The sequence below is a fragment of the Arvicola amphibius genome, chromosome 6 (assembly GCF_903992535.2).
Source record: "Arvicola amphibius chromosome 6, mArvAmp1.2, whole genome shotgun sequence".
NCBI classification, from domain to species: Eukaryota; Metazoa; Chordata; class Mammalia; order Rodentia; family Cricetidae; genus Arvicola; species Arvicola amphibius.
Genome location: NC_052052.2, coordinates 124,270,365 through 124,291,967, shown reverse-complemented (window position 1 = coordinate 124,291,967; position 21,603 = coordinate 124,270,365). Strand labels below are relative to the sequence as shown.

At 41.6% G+C, this 21,603-nt stretch overlaps 1 protein-coding gene across 5 annotated transcripts; it reads right to left on the bottom strand.

The window, feature by feature from the left end:
- Positions 1-855: 855 nt before the first annotated feature.
- Slc17a2 (solute carrier family 17 member 2) lies at positions 856-21,449 on the bottom strand. 5 transcript variants are annotated; one of them, XM_038333201.1, is made up of 13 exons: positions 21,110-21,447; positions 16,498-16,607; positions 14,291-14,496; positions 11,887-12,120; positions 11,714-11,801; positions 10,269-10,355; positions 9,083-9,201; positions 8,814-8,975; positions 8,226-8,358; positions 7,993-8,140; positions 7,151-7,241; positions 5,622-5,783; positions 856-1,664 (listed from the first exon to the last, which is right to left on the bottom strand). In XM_038333201.1, the coding sequence occupies exons 2-12, from the start codon at positions 16,523-16,525 to the stop codon at positions 5,649-5,651; spliced, it is 1,431 nt and encodes a 476-aa protein (XP_038189129.1). In that variant the 5' UTR covers positions 16,526-16,607; positions 21,110-21,447; the 3' UTR covers positions 856-1,664; positions 5,622-5,648. The 5 variants fall into 5 exon arrangements, with proteins under 5 accessions (XP_038189129.1, XP_038189127.1, XP_038189131.1 ...); XM_038333199.1 differs by having other exon boundaries at positions 21,126-21,447; XM_038333203.1 differs by having other exon boundaries at positions 21,365-21,383.
- Positions 21,450-21,603: the final 154 nt, after the last annotated feature.

Here is a 21,603-nt window from a genome sequence, read left to right as displayed (position 1 = left end):
TCCCGAGTTTATATTACTTTTGTTGTCTTTTTAAAGATTTTACTTCTTTTTATAACTATACTCTTTGTTCTCTCTCCCAAGCCTACATATATTTGTCTAACACTGTGACCCATTGAGAGGTCTTTTTCATCTGAATCTGTCTTTATTGCATGTATATCTGCAATTACTTTTTGACCAGAAGAGCTTTTTTCTTTTAAATGCTAAGCGGGTGAGACTAGGACCAGCTCTGAGGCTTTGTCTGTTGGCTCTGCCCAGTCAAATATGGTGGAGGCATGTTCACCGCCTCTGAGAGTCATACACATTGCCCCAACTCCAGGGTCACAGCAGGTCTATGTTACCATTAAGCAATTTGTAACATGTTGCTCACAGACCCCATTTAAGTGCTTGGCCTCCTGCAAAAGCCAGAGCTGATTGTGCAACTAGCACAAACCAGGAAGCCACCATTTCAAAACTGTGTGGGTTTTTGCTGTTAATGCTAAATCTGGAAGACCTCTTTTAAAGGAGCTGTGGCACCCCTGCTCACTGCTCTGTAACTGCACCAGCATGAACCAGGAAGCTGTCTCCCAAAGAATCCATGCAATTTTTGTTGCTAATACTGAATTAGGAAGCCTTGTCTTCAAGTAGCTGTGCTTCTGCTCACTGACAGCAGACAGAGACTATCTAAAAATCTTTGGCTATCAAGAAGCTCCATTTGACTTCCATTTTTTTTTGTGGGTCTAGAAGCCCTCCTTTTTTTTAAGCTTTTTTTAGGTCTTATGTGGTTCCATGATGCAGATGGTGGGTGCTATTTTGTAAAAGGAGATAACTCATTAGTTTCCCAGCTGCCCAGACCCCAATAATCACACAGAAACTATATTAATTACAACACTGTTTGGCCAATAGCTTAGGCGCATTCCTAGATAGCTCTTACATCTTAAATTAACCCATTTATATTAATCTATTAATTATGGCTGTGGCCTATTGTTAAGATTCTGTTGTCTCTCTCCTTCGGCAGCTACATGGCATCTCTCTGACTCCTCTACATATATCTACATATAGTTCTGTTTGGATTTTCCACCTGGCTTTGTTCTGCCCTGCCATAGGCCAAAATCAGTTTCTTTATTAGCCAATGGTAATAAAGCATATTCACAGCATACAGAGGGGAATCTCATATCAGGGACCAAATGTTTTCTTAACAATTTTCCAGGTAGAAAAACAAGAATGGTAGAAAGTATGCATGATAGAGTGATGGCTTGGTGATGGGGGCTGAACATTATGGCTAGAGGGAAAGGGTCCTCTGGTTCAAAACTCACAAAGCACTCAGGTTTGCAGATTCTTCTGGACGTATGGACAAGCACAAGTAGAAACAAGTCTACATATAGGAGTTCCAGGGCATCAACAGGACATAAAGGGAGAAAGTCACAAGGACTGAAATAATGTTAATATCCAAGTCTAAAGGAGGTGGGAGGATGGCAGGCATGATGACATCCTACCCATGAGGCAACAGGTCAATGACCGTGGATTGCTGAGTTAGCAGTCATGTCAGAATCAGTGCCAAGTCCCAAAGAGAAAACAAACCAGGTGGTAGTGGAGAAAGTCCAGTGTGGAGCATTCAACAGTAAAGAAGCCAGCCAAATCCACAGTGCTTTCTAAAGGTGTGGGGCTTTCTCCCAGACAGCGGTCACCTGGAAACCAAAAGAACCAGGCTTAGTGAATCCAGGTACAGAGACAATGTAACTAAGAACACCCCTTTCCAAATGCCCTGGCTGTGTTTACTGAAACCTTGGGGTAGATCAGCTGGTATTTTCTTAACTCTAGAAATGGAGCAACCAGCAAGAGAAGCAGGAGTTGACCATACGCTCTATTCTGTGTGCCATGCATACACAATGGGGCATGGCGGTTCTGACCAAAAGGCAGCCAGTGCAAAGATTGGTAACAGCTTCAGGGAAATAAGTGTATAAGGATCATATGTGCTCAAGAGGAAAAAGTTTCTTGGTTATAAGAAATATTCTGTCAGCACCCTCAGCCTCTTGGACATGTTTTATTTCATTTCTCTGAGTGTGAGGCCAAAGATTCACTGATAGGCAAATTCCATGAGCCAAGCTCTGCATTGTCTAAATAGTCATTCATGAATAAGAAATTTTCACATGCCAGAGTGACAGTGGAGTTATAGGTGACGATGCCGTACATCGATCTTTGTGGCATTCAACCTTTCTTCTGCCCCTCAGTGTCTTTCTCCTTACATTCACAACATATTTTGTTTTGTTTTCTGATAGTTCTCTAGGTGGTAGGGTTATGTGGGTCCATAGAGCTGGACCACTGAAGAAAATTCATGGTTAAGACTGGATGGTGCTAGTCAGGCGGTGGTGGTGCACACCTTTAATCCTAGCACTCAAGAGACAGAGGTAGGTGGATCTCTGTGAGTTCAAGGCCAGCCTGGTTTACAAGAGCTAGTTTCAGGACAGGCTCCAAAGCTACAGAGAAACCTTGTCTCAAAAAGAAGAAAGAAAGAAAGAAAGAAAGAAAGAAAGAAAGAAAGAAAGAAAGAAAAGAAAAGAAAAGAAAAGAAAAAAAGAAAAGAAAAGACTGGATGGTGCTTTCTGGAGCTGGAGTCACACATCAAAAGAGGCAAGGCAGTTGGAGAGAATGTAAAGCCATAGCTGGGCAAGCGTTGAGACTTAGATTCTCTAGAAGCCATATAGAAGCTGCTGAGCATGGTGACGAGTGCCCATAGGCCCTGTGCTAGGGAAGCAGGAACTTTCAGATCTCTGGCTGTTCTACTTTGTAACTGCTCGTGCAATGAGAAATTCTGTCTCAAAACAAAACCAAAAGTGGCTGGTGGTTCCCGAAAAGCCTCAACTGAGTTGTTCTGTGACCTCCACTTTCCCTGGTTTCCCAAAAGCAACTGAGCAGCCAGACCTGCGAGCATACCCCGCCCTCCTGGCACTCAGGAGAGTGAGGACCAGGAGAAGAGAGAGGAGCATGAATGAGTTCAATAGTTTGGGCTACAGAGGGAGACTATGTATCTTAACCTGCCCTTCCCCACAGAGACAGCAAGATGTGGCCGCTATGAACGTGGTTTCAACACAGACTGGGGACAGCCACTCCCCAGTGGAACCCTAATGGGTTCTGATCTCTCTCCTCACACTTGTCACTTAAAAGAATCATTCTGCTGTCTCACCTGACATCACGTGATGCCAGATGTCAGATCCTGAGAACTGTAGTAGCACTCAGAAAAACAAGAAGGTGTGTAAAACGAAATTACCCTTACTTTATTTACTTAAATATCTGGTTAGGAAGAATTAGTCCTCAATCATTAAAAACGAAAATAAACAGGTTTTATATAAACTCATTTCTTACCCTTTGTTGCCAGCATTGCAACTTCATTTTGGGAAATACCTTCTGGCTTAATCTATGTGATGTACTGTAACAATCATGAAGAACTTATTTCTCTCTAGAAGCTCAGAGTCCATCCACCCTCTCTCTTAAAGCCAAGGAGTGAACATTTAAACTAATTTTCAACAGTCAAATTCTCTCCTGAGTCTATTGAGCTCAGAAAGAGGAGCATAAAAACTACAGGTTAAACACAATTATATTAGCAATGGAGCAAAGTGCTATAAGCTAAGACCTTGTAAGCTTTCCCTGTAACCCTTAGAGCAGTCACTGCTATTTCTTCCAATGATTCAACTAAGTAAGTTCTTAGACTTTCTAAAACTTTACTGCCCCCCCCCCCCACAGTCACACACAATAATGGATCAAAAAGAAAAAGGAATTGGAAGCTTTTTCAAAATATCGTCTCCAGAAATCCTTCCAGCCTACTGGTTTTATGAACCAATGCTTCAAGAGTTCAGATAGCAACAACAATTACCCAAACTTCATTCTTACCAATCTTGCCAGAGTGCTGGAAATAAGGAAGGGCCCTCCTTTTTGTCTCATGTCTAGGCTTGCTAAAGGTACAAAAGCACAGGCAGTGTGCAGCAAGCTTCGTTCTATACAGCAATACAGTGATCCAAGTCCAGAGTAAGCTCTTAGCAAACCAAACTGAGAAATAAAGTATTATCTATACTCAAGGAGTCTGTCTTGGACAGCTTCTATCCTAGCAAGGCTCCCACCTCTGCCCAATGGAATCTCCCAATTGATTTTTGACAGAATGTTAGTTTTGCCTCCTTTAGGAAGGTTTATAGTGTAAACCTTCACTATAACATAGTTCTGTGTTCTTGTTTCTTCATTTAGCATTGGGTTTCTGAGTTCCACCATGGTGCTGTGCGCGGGGGTGTGTCAGTTCTCACTACTGCAGTAGATCATGACTTACTACTTATCCTTAGTTGAAGGAGCAGCTGAATTGCTTTCCACTTCCTACAAATGTACGTTTTCACATATGTGTGCTTTTCTGACTGAAATTCCTGTGTCTTGAGGTTTAAATTAAATTCACAGTGATACCATGCCAGAGTTCATCCGTTCCACACCTTACCAACACATGCTCTTCTCTTATTTTTTCATCCTATTCATTCTCTGCAGGCTAGTGATAGCTCTTTGTTTGATTTTTACCTTTTAGTGACTGACGAAGTTGAACTTACTTGCTTCTCTCTCTCTTTTTTAGTTAAAAATATCTTTTTTCATATAATAGATTTAGATTATGGTTCCCCTTCTCCAACTCTTTCCAGGTCCTGCCTTCCTCTCCACCCACCAAAATCCACACCTTTTTTCTCTTATTCGAAAACAAAGAAAACAATCAAACAGAAAATCCAAAACAAACTAATCAGAATAGGACAAAGCAAACATATAAATAGAAAAGAAAAAAAGGCCAAAGAACAAGGAACGCACACAGATGCAGACATACACATTCACACACACGGAACTCCTGTACAAACAGAAACCACAATGGACAAGCAAAAGACCTGCAACGTTAAAAAAAATTAAAAGCACAAACCATTATGATAAAAAAAAATCCTTAAAGAGTACTATTGGGTTGGTTTTGTGTTGGCCATCTATGGCAGGGCATGAGGCTTTGACTCCAAGTATGATTTGTATACTTAGTGAGACTTCATTAGAGAAAGCAAATGATTCCCTTGTGAATGGCTGTCTGCTGGAGAAAGCTTCTGGGTTAGGGGTGCGGGCTTGTGTCCACTCCCCTTTTCGGCACTAGTACCCCATCTGTCTCAGAGGGATACACTGTCTACATGCAGTATTATAAAAAGGGCAAAGTTAATTCTGTGATTATAGATTTAAATTCTGTTCTGTGCTGAGTTTTATAGCTCACAGATACAATTCCTAGAAGATCTTTTCTGTGTTCATAACAGTCCCATGACGGTATGTATCAGATTATTTCAGGTCGATTTTTATACATCTAGTATGCTCCAAAGAAGAAAATTCAAAGGTGACTAGAATTGCCTGAAAATTCTTCTACCAATTTTCAACCACAACTGCATGTTGGGAGAAATCCTGGAAGTCTAAAATGTAGTGGCACCTGGGCTCCACCCCAGACTAACTCACTCTGAGAAATGCAGCCCGGGCATATGCTTTTGAAGCTCTTTTGGAGAAACTATCACCTAACTAGGGTAGAGAAGTGCTGTGTCTATGGTCATGAGGATGAAGAAAGAATGGTGGTCAGCAAAATGTGTTAGGAAGTTAAGGCTCAGTACTTCATTTGGGTCTCCAATCCTACATCCTCAGAGGCGGGTGATAGTCCTTTCTTTGGCCCAGCTCTGGATTTCTGATTGTCCAAATATAAGGTAAAAGATCAGACCAAACATGTTGACTGCAGCAGACAGGAAAAACACATTCCTCCATCCTGATTCAGAATCCTGAACACAGAAATACACAATAACTATTAATGTTATAAATTCATTCACCACCAATTATACAAATCTTCTCCTTTGCATATTGCAATACTAATCACAAAAAAATTTAGGGGGCAAATACAGAATGTACTTAGCATCTTCTCAGCCAAGAGGGGTCATGAAACTGTTGGGAACCAAATGACTCAAAAAAGCATATTGGATCCTATTTTGTGGTAGCTATTTCTTCAAACAAAACCAAATGAAACAATATTGATATTTTTCCAGAAATCTGAATTTCAACAATTATGAAAGCTTTCAGTTGTGACTGAAATACATCATTAAGACCTACCCTTCTTGTTTGCTTAGTTTTTTGGCTGTTGAGTCCCACCAGCTCAGCTTCCTATGAGGACCTTTTAATGCAGTATGAACTACACTTGACCTATTGAGAAGCCAATCATGGATCACTGGTGGCATTATCCTCCTAGTGGACTCTTATAAATTTCCTCAGAAATTAGACTGGAATCTAGGTTATCTAGCTGAACTAAAAACAAAACCAAACAAAATGCTTCTCAGGTTGATACTCTTCCATCTTAGCCAGACTTTGTTTCTGCTGTCCCTCTTGCTCACTAGTCCAACCTGCAGGCTTGGAGCAAACCTCCCACCCCGTGCTCCCTGAGCTCTCACAGCCATTCTCTTCTCTCTACAGTTTAATGTCCTTAAACGGACCCTGGGATGCTTGGTTTTCCCTTTTATGAGGTTGAAAACCGTTTATAAGCCAGGTGATGGTGGCACATGCCTTTAATCCCAGCACTGGAGAGGCAGAGGCAGGCAGATCTCTGTGAGTTCGAGGCCAGCCTGGTCTACAAGAGCTAGTGCCAGGACAGGCTCCAAGGCTACAGAGAAACCCTCGCTTGAAAAAAAAAAAAAACATTTGTAATTAATCAGATTGGGCTCCTCATGATCTCCCTCTTCCTTTTGTCTCCACCGCTTACTAATTCTCAACATATCTTACTCATTCTCACCATTGTGAAGACCTCTCTCACGTGTCCATTTGGCTGTGAGCCCAGGTTTTAGTTGCTGAGCTGTTACTCACTCTTGCCCCTCCCTCTTTCCACCTCCAGGAAGTCATAGAAAAACTACCATTTGCACTCAAACAGCTCATTTTTCACAAAGTGGATGCCTATCCCTTTTGAAACATTCAGCTTTCATTTTTCTTTCCCTGGGAAGCATGGTGTGCCACGGTCTGTCTGACTTAGAGGTCCTCATGACCTGAGCGTTCAAATCCATGCTCGCTTCCCATGGCCAACCCTACCATCTTTGAGAACACAGTGTGTATTTTCAACGCCTAAAACAATACCTGCCAATTGCAGATGTTCAATAACATGCCCAACCTGACTGATGAGGAATCCGGTGGTGGTGGAAGAGATGATTCCTGCAGTGAGCCCAAATCCCCTGGAGATGCCCATGAGGAAGCTCGCGTATCTGTGGAGGAGACGATTTTATGTAGAAGCCACCTGGGACGCCTGTAGCACTTGAACGTTCGTGAAACACATTTCTTAAGGGCTAGGTCACTTGGATTAGCATAGTTTTTATGACTAAAGACATCCAAAGAGATGTCTATTTACCAGCTCTGAAATTATCTGTCCACTAAATCAATAGTTAGAATAACCAGAGACAGGATTTCTCTGGGAGCTGAGTGTTTCCGTCACACTGCTCAGTGCAGACGGCAGTTTGCATGACAGACAGGATGAGGCCACTGAGGCCACTCTCTGCCTCAGGTCCTGGCTCTGTCCTTGTGTGATCGTAGACATATGTTGTATACCCTTGGCTATACCTTGTCTCCTCTCCCTGAAATAGAAGGGCATACTAGGATCCACCTGATGTGACGATGACATACATTGATTTATGAGTATGTGTTAGCATAGGTCTGGTTCATGGTGAGTAGTCCATCTGTGGTGGCTGACAGGATAAACACCCTGAAGATTTTCAAAACAGATGTCTGTGGCCTTTTCCCAAAACACACAGTCTAATCTCTTATCAGGAAACTTGAAAAACTTTTATCTAGCCAGGAATGAGACACATGCCCATGGCTGCGAACCAACATTTCTAGTTATCTGTCATTCCGCTTTGATTTAGGGCACGTCAGCAACAGACAGGCTTTGCACAGTGGCATTGTTGGCTGTGATCTACCAGCACTCGGGAGGTCTGATAAAGACAACAGGTAAGCCCTTACCTGGGGGCAACATCTAGAGTGTTGATGATGAACCCCGAGTCACAGAAATTGCTGGTTCCGGGAATGAGTATCAGCAAAACAATAGTTGCTATGTAGCTAGAAGTCACAAAGGGCAGGGCCACAGCACAGAGTGATGGAAGAAGGAGCCCTGGAGAATAAGGACACAGTCAAGAAGCTTCTCAAATCCCACAAAAGAAGGGATTGGTTACCTGAATCCACACACCTATCCTTACCCAGGGATGAAAAGAGTTTTCGAACTGTGATTAAGCTGAGAAGATTCCTGGACAGAAGGAAATCTGCCATCTGACCTCCTAAAATTGTACAGCTTGAGGCAGCAATAAAAGGCAGGGAGGACAGAACCCCACTCTGAAAGAAGGAAATGGACACAGAACATCACAGAGCAGTGCGAGGCGCCAGCATTTATCACACACACCATCTCCGCCTAACCTCCACCACTCCAAGTTGTTTGAGGGAAACTAGCACCTTCGTCCCACTGAAAGAGCGCTGTCTTAGGTAAGACAGCCAACTCCTGAGAAAAGCTATGTCAGTTTCTGGGGGAAACTTCTGAACCAGCGTGAGTACAGAAGACCATGGTGATTAAGAACCTGAGTGCACAGCAGCTCTGCCATGCGGTAGTCATATAACCCAAAGCAAATTATCTCACCTCTGAGGGTCCAATTCCACTGCTGTGGAATGGGAATCGTGGCACTGCCTCTGCCACCGTCATTGTGAAAGTTAAATGATTCTATCCACTGGAATATAACGGACAGCATAGGACGACAGTCACTATTGTCAGGGTCACAGTAGAGGAGTGTACTCACATCTCTGATGTTAACGTGGAGCACCGTACTGATGTATGTCGGTAGGTATGTTAAGATTATGGTGCACAGCCAGAAATGACTGAAAAACCCCATGAAAATGGCCCACAGTGGCAGGCATCTGACCATCGCCTTGATGGGGATGGATCTTCTGGGAGAACTAGACTGAAAAAAACATCAACCAACATCGGTGTTAAGATAGATCTCCCTACGAACAGTGCTCTGCAGACCTCTGCATGACCCAAAGGTTGGAAAGAGAGGGTGTAGTGTACCTGCTGAGCCAGTGAGGATGTGATATGTTCCTTTTCCCTCACACTTATGCATGGGTGATTCATGGGGTCATCGTAAATCACTGTGAACCACAGGATACAGCAGACACAGCCAATGCTACCTGGGAAGTAGGAATGAAGTTACTTTCATGGTAAATTTATATTTTGGAAGAATAGGGTCTTGTCTGAAATATCAATTTAGGATTATTCTACCATAAAAACCTGAAATTCCCCTATCTTCTTTTCTACCCTACAGAACTCATTAACTGAACCATTTTAGATGCCAACTCTCAAACAGAGACTTGCTTTTTGTTCAGAATCTTGGAGATAATGTGGCCATGAATAAATCACAGCACAGATGAGGCTTGGGGATCCAGTGTTTAAACTCATGTGGTCCTCACAGCAATATCTGAGTGCACATATCATTGTCTTGTTTTGGTTTGCATGGTCAGAACTGAAGGGAAAAGTAGTTATGCATGCATGAAACTACTGGCCATAAAGTCAGCCATTGTACCACAGAATTATTTCTAATATGTTTGCAAGAGATTGCAATTTGTACGCAAACTATAAATCCCTTGTGGAGACCCAGGAAGAGAAGCTCTTCCATGCCTGGTTAATATACGTGAAAGAAAATGACTGGGATTAACATCGTTAGTGAGAAGGTGCCTCACGCCAGGGATGTGTTGAACAATACCATAGGGCTAAAAACAAAAGAACAAACTGCAGAAAGTTGTCTATTTATTGGGATTTTTGTCATTTCAAAATATTATATGTTAAATGATTTGGGGGACTAATGTTCTTTAAATCCCTCCTAAACTGAAGGTGCACCCAACCAGCTCTGATGTCTTAACTGTACAGAGTCCCAAGGCCAGGTGCTTCATGTGTGGTGGTAGAGATACTGGGAGGTGCGTGTGGAAGGCAGGATAGGCATTATAACTGATTTCTCAGAAGCTGGAATGTGAAGAATGACCTCATCTGCCCTGTGCATGTGAATTGTCCAAACCACTGGGAAGGTGTGAGACTAAGACACATGAACTACATCAAGAAAGCTACCAATCCTCAACATTCTTTATCATTTTTCATCTAACAAAGGACATGGAGAGGGTACGAGTAATGTCTCAAAATCAATGACTGAAAAAATAGAAGTATGATTTAAATTTAAATTATGATTTAAGAGACAGTGACTCACCAAAGATATAGAAGATGAAAGGCCAGCCCAATGCCTGTGAGATTAATCCCCCGACACAGAGGATGATGAAGGACCCAAATGCTGCCCCTAAAGAGAAGACGGAGAAAAATCAGCTATGGAAATGCAATGGCTAGAACGTGGATGATGTCCTCACAGAGATGTAGCTGATTTGGAATAGCTGGGTGAGGATTCACTCCTGTTCACAAGGCTGTCCCAACATCACATGAAATAACAAGTATTGTGATAAGCAATAGTTTACTTCAGTGGCTCCTTAATAGCAGTGTGACCAACTCTAACTACTCAGTTTGACATAGAAACTCTGCAAGTACAACTTACCAAAATTAAAAAGGTACAGTCCCTACCTTCAATGAGATTTTAGCCTAATCTGTAAGCAAATCGTGAGGAAAATTTACTCTCATAAATGTATTCCAACTAGATTACGACTGCAGACTGGGGTCAGTGCTGACAGCAACAGCCAGGCATGGAGGCACATACCTGTAATTCCAGGAATCAGGAGTCTCAGGAAAGAAGAGTAACACAAATTTGAGGCCACTCCAGGCTACATTTAGAGTACCAGGCCAGCTATGGCTAGCTACTAAAACTTGTGTCAAATAAATAACAACCAAATAAACAAAACCGAACAACAATTACAGCTTGCATTTACAGACTCTGCATTTCACAGTAGGAAATGCATTTTAGATAGCAATATTACATATGCCTAGTGTACATAAACACTTGAACATACAATCACACATATGAACCTCAGAAAGGTTTCATTAGCTAACAGTCACCTGTGCAATATGAATGCAATCCAATGTATTCTATTCTATTCTATTCTATTCTATTCTATTCTATTCTATTCTATTCTATTCTATTCTATTGTACTCTCCCACCCCATACTATCCTCTCCGTAAATTCTCATGTTAAATCCCAGGCTTTGCTGCCACTAAATTGATTTCATGACACCATTGTTTGTCTTGAAAAGTGATGTAGAATGTAAATATGATAATAAAATTATAATGGGTGATAGGAGCAGACAAAGTTATATTAACAGAAATTGGAAGACTAAACAATTGCCTCAACAGTACAAAGGATAAATCAGCATTGATACAAAGAAAAGAAACCCAGCCAGAGAAGGAAGATTAGCTGTGGGAAGTTTGACCCAGAGGAAGTAGTGACAATGCTGATGGAGAAGCAAACAGGAGGGAACAGAGAGCAGGATATGGCTTGTGCTGGACACATGAGTGAGGTGTTGATAGGACCTCAGCTCTATTCTTCACATACTTGTTCTCAGGTCTACAAGCTGCCCTGACGTCTCCACCAAGAACATTATAATGTAGTAATTGGCATTAATAAATAGCTGTGATGCATTCCATGATTCTTCAATGACTCCCCAATACCAATGTGACCAAATCTAAATTCCTTACTGTGTTACGGATCCTCACCTGAGCCAGCAATGCTGGTGAGCTTGCTGCGTTCAAGTGGAGGAGCCCACTTTGCCCAAATTGTAAACTGACCAGTCCATGCCATTCCCTGCAAGAAAAGTCATTAAGATCTTGGTTTTCTTGCAGATGTTGGGACTCTGTATCCCACTCAGTCTGATAAAACATCTGGATACCTGGGCCATCCCCTGGACTGTGCGAATGATGATGACTAAAATCACCCCAAAGTCAGCAGCCATTGGAGTAAACAGCGTGAGCAGGGACGAGATGAGCAAACCAGCACCAAGTATCTGCTTTGCTCCAAATATCCCTGCTAAATATCCACTTGGTATTAGAGTCAGTATGATTCCATAGCTGATAGAGCTAAAGATGATACCCTGAGTCTCTGGGCTCCACTGATAAACAGCAGCCTGGAAAAAAAGAAAAAGGGTGAGGAGGGGAACCCTCTTTGCTAAGACATCCTGATTTAAAAATCTACTTTATACTCACAGTTGTTTGGTATCTTGAATACCAAACACTTATTATTATAACAATAGTTACTTTGGTTTAGGTATTTTTCCTCTCTCAAAATTTTACCTAACTTATGATTTTTGTTTGATTGTTTTACAAATAATCAACTCTATCCCCAATTTGTTTCCCTTAGAAAAGGAAAGTTTTAAACATAAGAAGGAGAGAAAGCTACATAATTGTGGGGTTGAACTGAAGAGATGTCTTAATTGTTAACTGTATGAGCCGCTCCTGCAGAAGACTCGGACTGAGTTCCCAGAGCCCATGTGGTGGTTCACAACCGTAACTTAAGTTCCAGCTGATCTGATGTTCTTTTGGCGTCTGTGGATGCCAGGCACATAGGTGGAGGACATACATACATGTGACACAGGCCCACACCCAGAAAATAAAAATAAAGAAATCTTTAAGAAAAAGATGACCAGTTACAGAGGTGAGAGGATAGAAACTGTAACCAACCACAGCAGGATGCCTTGTTTTTTTTTTTTAAGAACTTCCTTTAAAACCTGAGTACCATTGGCTCTCATTGAATAAAGTGAATACAATTTTGCTGACTTCTTATCAACCCCTGATTGAAAAAAAATCAAGTTTAGTTATGGACCATCTGACTGGAAGAGCTAAGTTACTAAGGTATACATTATGAATGAATAAATTCTGACATAGTTCAATACTTAATTTTGATAGTCTCTGAATATCTAGATCTGAAATCATATTATAAATTAGATCATCAAAGAGTGTAAAATAAGAAATACTTTATTCACTTATGATAATTCTTACCAGCCAGGAGTTGGTGGAACATGCCTTTAATCCCAGCACTAGGGAGGCAGAGGAAGGCAGATTTTCGTAAGTTCAAGGCCAGCCTGGTCTATATAACAAGTACTAGGACAACCAGAGCTATATATAGAGAGGGGCCCTGTCTCAAAAAAAGAAAGAAAGAAAGAAAGAAAGAAAGAAAGAAAGAAAGAAAGAAAGGAAGAAAGAAGGAAAGAAGGAAAGAAAGAAAAAGAATTATTATAATTCAGAGTATAATTCATATTAGAATTAACATTTGAGGATGAACATAAATAGAACAGAAAATTTGAGGAAGGGAAGATAATTTGGGAAGGTCCAAGAGAGGGAAAAATCTTGAGCATCTTTTGAAGGATGCTTGTGATTTGTGTAAAGACAACAAGGAAGAAAGGAAACTGGGCTTACGGCATCTGGGATATAAAGTGCTCCTATACTGACAGTGAAAGGGCTGGCTCGGAGCAGAGACTTTTCTGGACCATTTATGGATGGGTGTATTCTGAGGAGGAGGACCAGGCTCTGGTGGAGCACAGCATGTCCAGACACATGTCAGTTAACTTGAAGGTGCCCTGAGTCCCAGAACCCAGGAGTGTGAATGGGTAGGTGAAATATAAAACAATCATAAGCCATGAATTATAGGGATGACATTAGGAATGTGTAGGAAGTGAGGGGATAAAGGATGCTTGCAAAAATAGGGTATCTTTATGGCTCATATATAGATGGGATGAACATGTGATAGAGGTATTATTTAACTCATTGGTTAATGAGGAAAATGGTAAAAAAAAAATGTGGCAGCTTGTGAAAAAGGGAAGAAAAAGAACCACACATGTTTAAGCTGAAATGGAATTTAAGTAGATGGCAAACTGCCTTATTCAGCCACAGTCGGGGAGTTGCTGACTGGAGAAGACGGGACTGATTGTCACGGGACTGGAATCATAAGCATTTCTACTCTTCATATAGACTTTGAAGAGCTATACATAGCTAAAAATGATGAAAGCTGTAGGGACTCAGAGAGAATTGGGTAACACAGAAGGGTTTCCCTTAGGAATAACTAGTTTTTCTCTGAAGATACCCAAGTAGCTTATTTGTCCTATTTTTAAATTGCTAACATTTTCTTACATGTCTATAATATTACTTCAAAGAATGATTATTACTATCATAGCATCAAGCAAGGCCTCAAAAATAAAAATTTCAGTTCTTTCGGTTTACAGCTGAATTCCACACCCAGCAGAGCTAAGACTGAAACCTCCCATTCAGGTTCTTCCTTTTTGTCATTGCTACCGCGCTCACCCGCGCGCTAAAGTCCTTGATGCTTCTGCTCCAGTTACTGAGAGGGTCTGTCAAAGGGCTGTCCCTGGATACGTTAGCTGGGTCCTGATGCTGGGTGCTGTTCACCATGGCGATGATGGCGATGCTCAGACTCACACGCTGCGTTATCATGGTGAAGTTGGAGAAGTGCATGATGAGAGCCAGCCCATAGCGCAACGAGCAGAAACCTGAATATAGGTAGCACAGAGTTACACGGTGAGCACGCTAAAGCATGCTGTTCGCATCTCCTCCGCAGTTAAGTCTGCGAGAACTCCAATCACATGACTCAACAACTCCAGATCGCACGACTCAAAAACTGCTTTATTTGTTGTTCTTTTTGTTTTTCATCCTTTTTACCTTCTTTCTTTCCTTCCTTCCTTCCTTCCTTCCTTCCTTCCTTCCTTCCTTCCTTCCTCCCTCCCTCCCTCCCTTCCTTCTTCCCTTCCTCCCTCCCTCCCTTCCTCTCCCTCTCTCCCCCTCCCTCCCTCCCTCCCTCCCTCCCTCCCTCCCTCCCTCCCTCTCTCTCTCTCTCTCTCTCTCTCTTTCTTTCTTTCTTTCTTATAATGGAGATTAAATCCTGTCTTTACACGTGCTTATCAGGCAAACAATCTACCACAGAATTTCACCCCCGGCACTTTTTAGAATGCTTTTGAGACTGGTCTCCTTAAGTTGCCCAGATAGGCTTTGGATTTATTTTGTAACCCATGATGGCCATGAAGGTCTTGAACTTGCAGTCTCTCCTGCCTCAGCCTTCCATGTTACCAGAACTACAGACCAGTTGTCATCAAACCCAGCTAATCCCGATGACCCCTTTTCACCAAAATAATATTGCCTCTAAACCCCATTGCCATATTGTTTTGCTAGCTTTACTACAATGATTATGATGAGTTTGGAATCATACAAATATGGCCTTTTTTTAGAGACAGATGATGAGTAAAGGGAAAACCTCAACGCAAGAGTCTCATGCTACACTGCTCCAAAATAAGAGACTGGGGGAAACAAGGCAGAGCCAACCACGAATGCCAACTTCCTGCATGGCAGGGAGTTACAAATGAGTGGTTCGTCTTATTTAGCATGTTCATTTCTCACAGGGCTTTGTGAGACCACACACTGACTGCTGCCTTTCAGAGATACTACTTCCCTGTCTGAGGACTCTCCTTTGAACTCTCAGAGAAATAATCTGCTTCTCCTTTCCCATTCTGAACTCTCTCCCTCGCTATCCCAGTTCTCTGCTTTCTCTTTTCCTTGTTGCCCAAGCTAGTCTGGAGCCCCTAAGCTCAAGGGACACCCCAGCTCAGCCCCTGGAACATCTGGGACTGCAGGTGTTCACCACCATGCCCAGTTGAGAGCAGATGCTTTACAGTACGCTGAACACTCTACTGACTCCTCTTCCCCAGCGTGTTACTAGACCCTGCCTTCATGGTTCTTCAGCTTTTCAGACAAATATGCAGAAACAATTTTGCTAAACTTACAGGTAAAATGATACAGAGTAGTATTCACTGGCTGTATAACACACATGTATATATTTACACATTCAGCATATTTCTAATATATGTATGTATAATGTATGTATTGATATTATATATGTATTTCCAATAAAATAAAACAATGGGCCTATATTAGGAGGATTTCCATGTGGCTGATGGGTTAGACTTTTTTCCCCCTGCATATTTGGAAAACAGAGTTGTAGGACACAAATGGAGTCTGTGAAGGAACAGAAAAATACATGGATGAAATCTCCAACTAGCCTGAGGGGTAGAACTACAAATGAATTATTTCAATAGCAATTTGAGTTTCCAAACTCAGAGGAAGTGGCCAGATGTTTGGCAAGTGTTTTCTGCAGGAATCTGTTCCTAAATTGATAATTTGCTTTAAAATCGCTTGCTCAAAACTCATTGCACTCCTTACATACAGGATTTATTGATCATTTGGTTCAATTTCTGCCAGATTAATTCACAGTGTCTCCTAACAGTAAAGTAGAAGGTGACAGTTTGAGATGGAGGCTTGGTCTGTTTCATTTAATCCCAGCCCTCAGGAGGCTGAAATGGGATCAGAAGTTCGCTAAAAGCATCCAGAGGAGCAGTATAAAGAAAAGGCAGGGAGAGAGAGGACAGCAGGCAAAGGTGAATGAGCTGGAGCCAGGCACCGAGTCTTCTACAACGGCCTGCAAACAAGGACAGTGGCCTTACCTTTCCTGGTGGTTGACTTCTCATTCATTTTGCTTCTCTGGGGAATGATGTGCACTCTGTGGTGGAGTTGCCCACTGCTCCGAATCACTGTCACCACGACAGGCTTTGGCCTATGAGAAGAACATTATGGAAGAAATGACACATGGCCTCCTCCTGCCAATGCCGCCTCCTCTAGGGATCAGGAAGAGGTGGGCATTTGTTGTTCATTTGTTTTTCTTTCTGACTCTTTTAGATTCTGACTATGCTTTCAGTAGACTGTGTTATTATAAGGAAATCTGATTGTAAATCCTTGTAGCAAATTGTTTAAATTCTCTGGTCACCCATGTTTTCGTCTCTTGAACACATTTGCTTTCTGTGTGGTGCTATAAAAACTGAAAGGCGGAAGCCGCAAAGGCTTTATCAAACCACAGAGATCCCATGCAATGCTAGGAAGCACCATCACTTATAGCCTACCACAAAAGGACAGTTCAGTCCAAGAGCTGAAGATGAAGGTTCCAGAGCAGGCTTTACTCTCATCCTGGCCATTTTCCTGGTCCCTCTGGACATCTTCTTTGAAGATGCTGCATGACCTTCCCAGGCTGCGATGGTCAGCGCTAATCGCCAATTTGTAGAATCTAGAATCACCTGGGAAGATGGACCTATGGGTAGCTTCGTGTGAGATTACCTTGATTATGCTAGTTGAGATGAGAAGCTTCATCTAACATGGGTGGCACCACTCCCTAGGCAGGGGACCCTGGACTGCATAAGAGTGGAACCAGAAAGTTGAGCTCTAGCGCGCATGCGTCACTCCCTTCTGACTGACGTAATATGAGCAGCTGCTTCAAGCTCCCGAGGCCTTGACTTCCCTTCCATGATTAAAATATTCTTTATGGGAAGGGAACGGAGAAAAATAGATAGCTCAATAAAAACAATTTTAAAAAAGAACTTAAAAGTATTCTTTACTACACAATCAATGAGCATTTTATTGAGATGACAATATCTTTTTGGTTTTTTTGTTTTGTTTTGTTTTTGTTTTCGAGACAAGGTTTCTCTATTGTTCTGGTGCCTGTCCTGGAACAAGCTTGGAGAGCTGATAAGATCTTTAAAACACTTATAAAATTATGTTACATGGGGGACTTTTGCTGTAATCATAAATGAGTTTAGTTACATTGAAAAGCAAACAAAATTTATGCCCCCAAATATGTGTATGTTTAATTCAGTATTTATAGGTCTTTAAGAGGGATATTATTCATTTGCCTCTTTTACAGAAGAATACACATTCTAAAAAATCTTGTGAATTATATCCATTTTAGACTGTATCTTCAATGATTGTTAAAACCACTTGCACCATATTTGTGTTTTATAATTCAGGATTTTATACTTTCTGAACCCCAAGCTCTTATTAAAGATTCTAATCATCTGTGACCTTAGGACAGAGAACCATGATGGAAGATATCGATGAAGAATTTTATCCAAAAATATCCATTGGAATATTGGAATATTTTTTATAACAGCAAAATTTTGGAGACACAGTTCAGAGGGTCAGTTCTGAGAACTTCCTGTCATGAATTCTGTTAAAACAATGCTTTTAAAACTATTAGCTGTGGGATGGTGGTGCACGCCTTTAATCCCAGCACTTGGGAGGCAGGCGCAGGTGGATCTCTGTGAGTTCGAGGCCAGCCTGGTCTACAGAGTAAGTTTCAAGACAGGTTCCAAAGCTGCACAGAGAAACCCTGCCTCAAAAAACCAAACCAAAAAAAAAAAAAAAAAAAAAAAAACTATTGAGATAATACCAGAGAAATACTTGTACTCAGAGAGTGTAAGCAAGATAACATGTAAATACACAGAAAACAAATTACACAAATGGAGCCATGGATGTTACTTTAACTGTATTATTCATTATTTCTCATAATGTTTTATTTGCATGTGCAAGTGTGTGTGTTCATGTATGTTCAGGTTTTGTGCATGTGTGTAAGGGTGCTAGAGGTCAGACTCCCATGGCATTTTTCAAGAACTATCCATCTTGTTTTTTTGAGTTGTGTCACCAAGACCTGGGTTTGCAGATCTGGCTAGGCTGTCTGGCCAAGAAGCATCAGGGTCCTGCTTGATGCCCTCCCTACCTCCATACCGAAGAAACAAAGTTTACTTACAAATAACTATTAGACATCTCAATTTTGAGATTTTCTTTCTTTTTTGAGACAGAGTCTACTATGTAGCCCAGGTTGACCTTGAACTTCTGATCCTCCTATTTCAGTCTCCTAAGAGCTGGGATTAACTAAAACTTTATTACAATGGACCCACATCTAGGCTCAACTGCTGTGAAGAACCAATGAGCACCAGGGCTGATGCCGGCTGGCTGCTCTGGCTTGAAAGGCTTCCAAGTCTCCCTAGCATCTGGATGATGCCAGGATTCCTCCCACTGCTCTGTACACAGTGCTAGAGAGGCAAAGACGCAGGTCTTCTAGTGAAGATGTGCACGTCTCTGGTGAGGAAGCCCGTGCAGAAGACTGGAAAGTTGTCTCCACCTTACAGCTCACAGGGCCAGCACCTGGCCCTTCAAAGGCCAGCCTGCTTGTATTTCTATCCGTGTAGGCTCCTTTGTTCTAAACTTAAGTTTAAAAGACAACCACAGGCTTCATTCTGAAGTCTTCAAAGTTTTAACCATTTACTCCCAAAGCACATTTGGTGATAAAAAGTTTAAGCTGAACTTTGATTTGAATATTAAAGAAACACAATCCAATTATCTCTTGCCTTTTCTGTTCATAGAACTGTATTATAAATCTGTTCTGACCGTGTTCAGTCTAAGCCTAAAAGAGACAGGAATGAGGAGTCTTAACAACCTTTTGTTTCCTCAAGGATTGCCCCTAGGACCATGTGTGCCTGTCAAGCACCGTGCCTCTGAGCTACATTCCACCACCTAGGCGGGCACACGTGGCTTCTATTGCCTTCAAGAATTACTTTGAATTTTGTTTTAATAATTTTCTGTTGTTTTGCTGTCTGGTGTTTCTTTTTCCTAAGACAAACATAAAAATTGCCCTTTCCAAACTGTAGTCTTTCTATGATATAATAATGAAATATATTGATATAATATATTTGAATATATAATGAATATATAATATAATATTTATAATAATGATGATGATGATGATGATGATGATGAAATAATGCTTCTCAAACAATCACCAGGGTTTACAAAGTTACAAGTCATTAGTGAGATTGAAAGACAGTCAATCATTCAAAGTCTAGCTGTAAACAATTGCTACCATGGAAACCATTCAGGAAATGATAGTAAATCCTAGTGTCAAGGTTGCAAGTAGACCCATAAACGCTGAAGTGAAATTAAGTTCAAGTAAAATTTGTGTTTAAAAAGGTTTATGACAGTATGGGTTGTATTTAGGGGCAAAGGAAAATACAGGCATCACGATCATGCATGTAGGCTTTTATTTGAGGGGGAATGGGGCTATGGACATTATGGTTGCATAAAGGCTTCATCCTAGTCCTCTTAGTCTAGAACTCATCATTTTGTTGCAAGGGTGTTTCCAATACTCTTTGATTTTCCCTCACAATCTGCTTGTCTTACATAATTCTGTTAGCCCAGTCTCCTGGTTTACTCAGAGCAAATGTTGCATATTGTTCAAATATCAGGAGCCAGCAGTTCAGAGCCTGAGTTCCACTCTGCGAATCATAGCAAGTTTCATAAACTCTCAGAGCCTTGTTTCAGAGGGAAAGAGGGGACGATATTCCTTCGCGGGATAGTATGCGTGAAATATGAGGTGTGCCTGGGTCACTCATGGCAAGGAGTTCCTCATTGTCAAATATCACTAGTATTAACAACATTAGTAACAGCCACTATGTTCACCCTCAGACCATGTTAGACCGTCTCAGACCCATGAACAAATACAGGCATATAGCAAATAAAGGCATTCTGATAAAAGGTTTGGGTTGGTTTTAAACTTTTTTTAAAATGTGAGTTCTTCTGCCTTGGAATCTACAATATGGATGAAGAAGGGGCTTATCTTGCCACAAACCTCAAAGAACCTGAGGAAAACAATCCTCAGAGCGTTAGGCAAAATGAAGTCCTCATCTGCTCTCTACTTTTCTGAGGGGCTAAAACAAAATGAGCCGTCCCATGTGTTTTTACATTACTCAGACAAGGCATTTATGAGTTAAATCATGGCAAAAAGAAAAAAATGTCCTAGGACCAAAGTGGAAAATTCTAGAAGTCAGTGTTACACCAAAAAACCAAGCACACTTCAACTGTAGCGCTGTCCACAAGTCCCTCTTCCCAGTTTGGAGCTGTGCTTCTGAATCAGGATTCCTTCTGGGTAGGATTAGAGAGGGATCCTCACTGAATCATTTCTGCTATGGCTCCCAGCCATGAACAGCAGGCACCCACCACAGTCTCTCTGGGGACCTCTTGACTGTACAAGACAGCAAGCCTTCTAGAAGCATTCAAGGTGTCTTGATCTTCATCTTATTCAGACTTTTGTCAGTCTCGTTTTCTGGAGAGCCAAGATTAAGTATATTGAACCCGGAAGAGACTAATCACAGTCCCAAATCTAAACCCGTCAGTTCATTTTTTTTTGGTTTTCATTCTACAGCCAAAGCCAAGTGAACTAACTCATCCACATACCGCAGCCAATACTCACGCGTTCCTCTGGCTAGCGACCACTGACCACCTCAGCATCAATGGCCTCTCCAGCCTTAGGTTCTGGATTGGATGGTTATTTTGGAAGAAAGCCTCTTCTTCACTTTGGAACTGGACACCATTTCCAAACGGAGATCCTCAGGCTGCAGTTGGTGTGTTTTTGAGTGCTCGTAAAGTTAATGAATGCATCTCTCCTAGTTTAGTAATTAGCATCCTGCTTAAAAGAAGAAACACACTTACCTTCACCATTAAACTAGTATTTGAAGCCTTACACTAGAAAACTAACTTGGGAAAAGAGGGCGTTCCTTTTTTCCTTCCCAGGAGACATAATGAGTCACGTGGGAATGGGACACCGCCAGGTTTGACCCCTCGCCCTCAGGACAGGGAGTCTGCAATTGGTTTGGCCGCTTAATTTTTAACTTCACTTCCAAGTTCTCACTGATCTAGTGAATACTTCAAAGATGTCACTATGTTTTTCT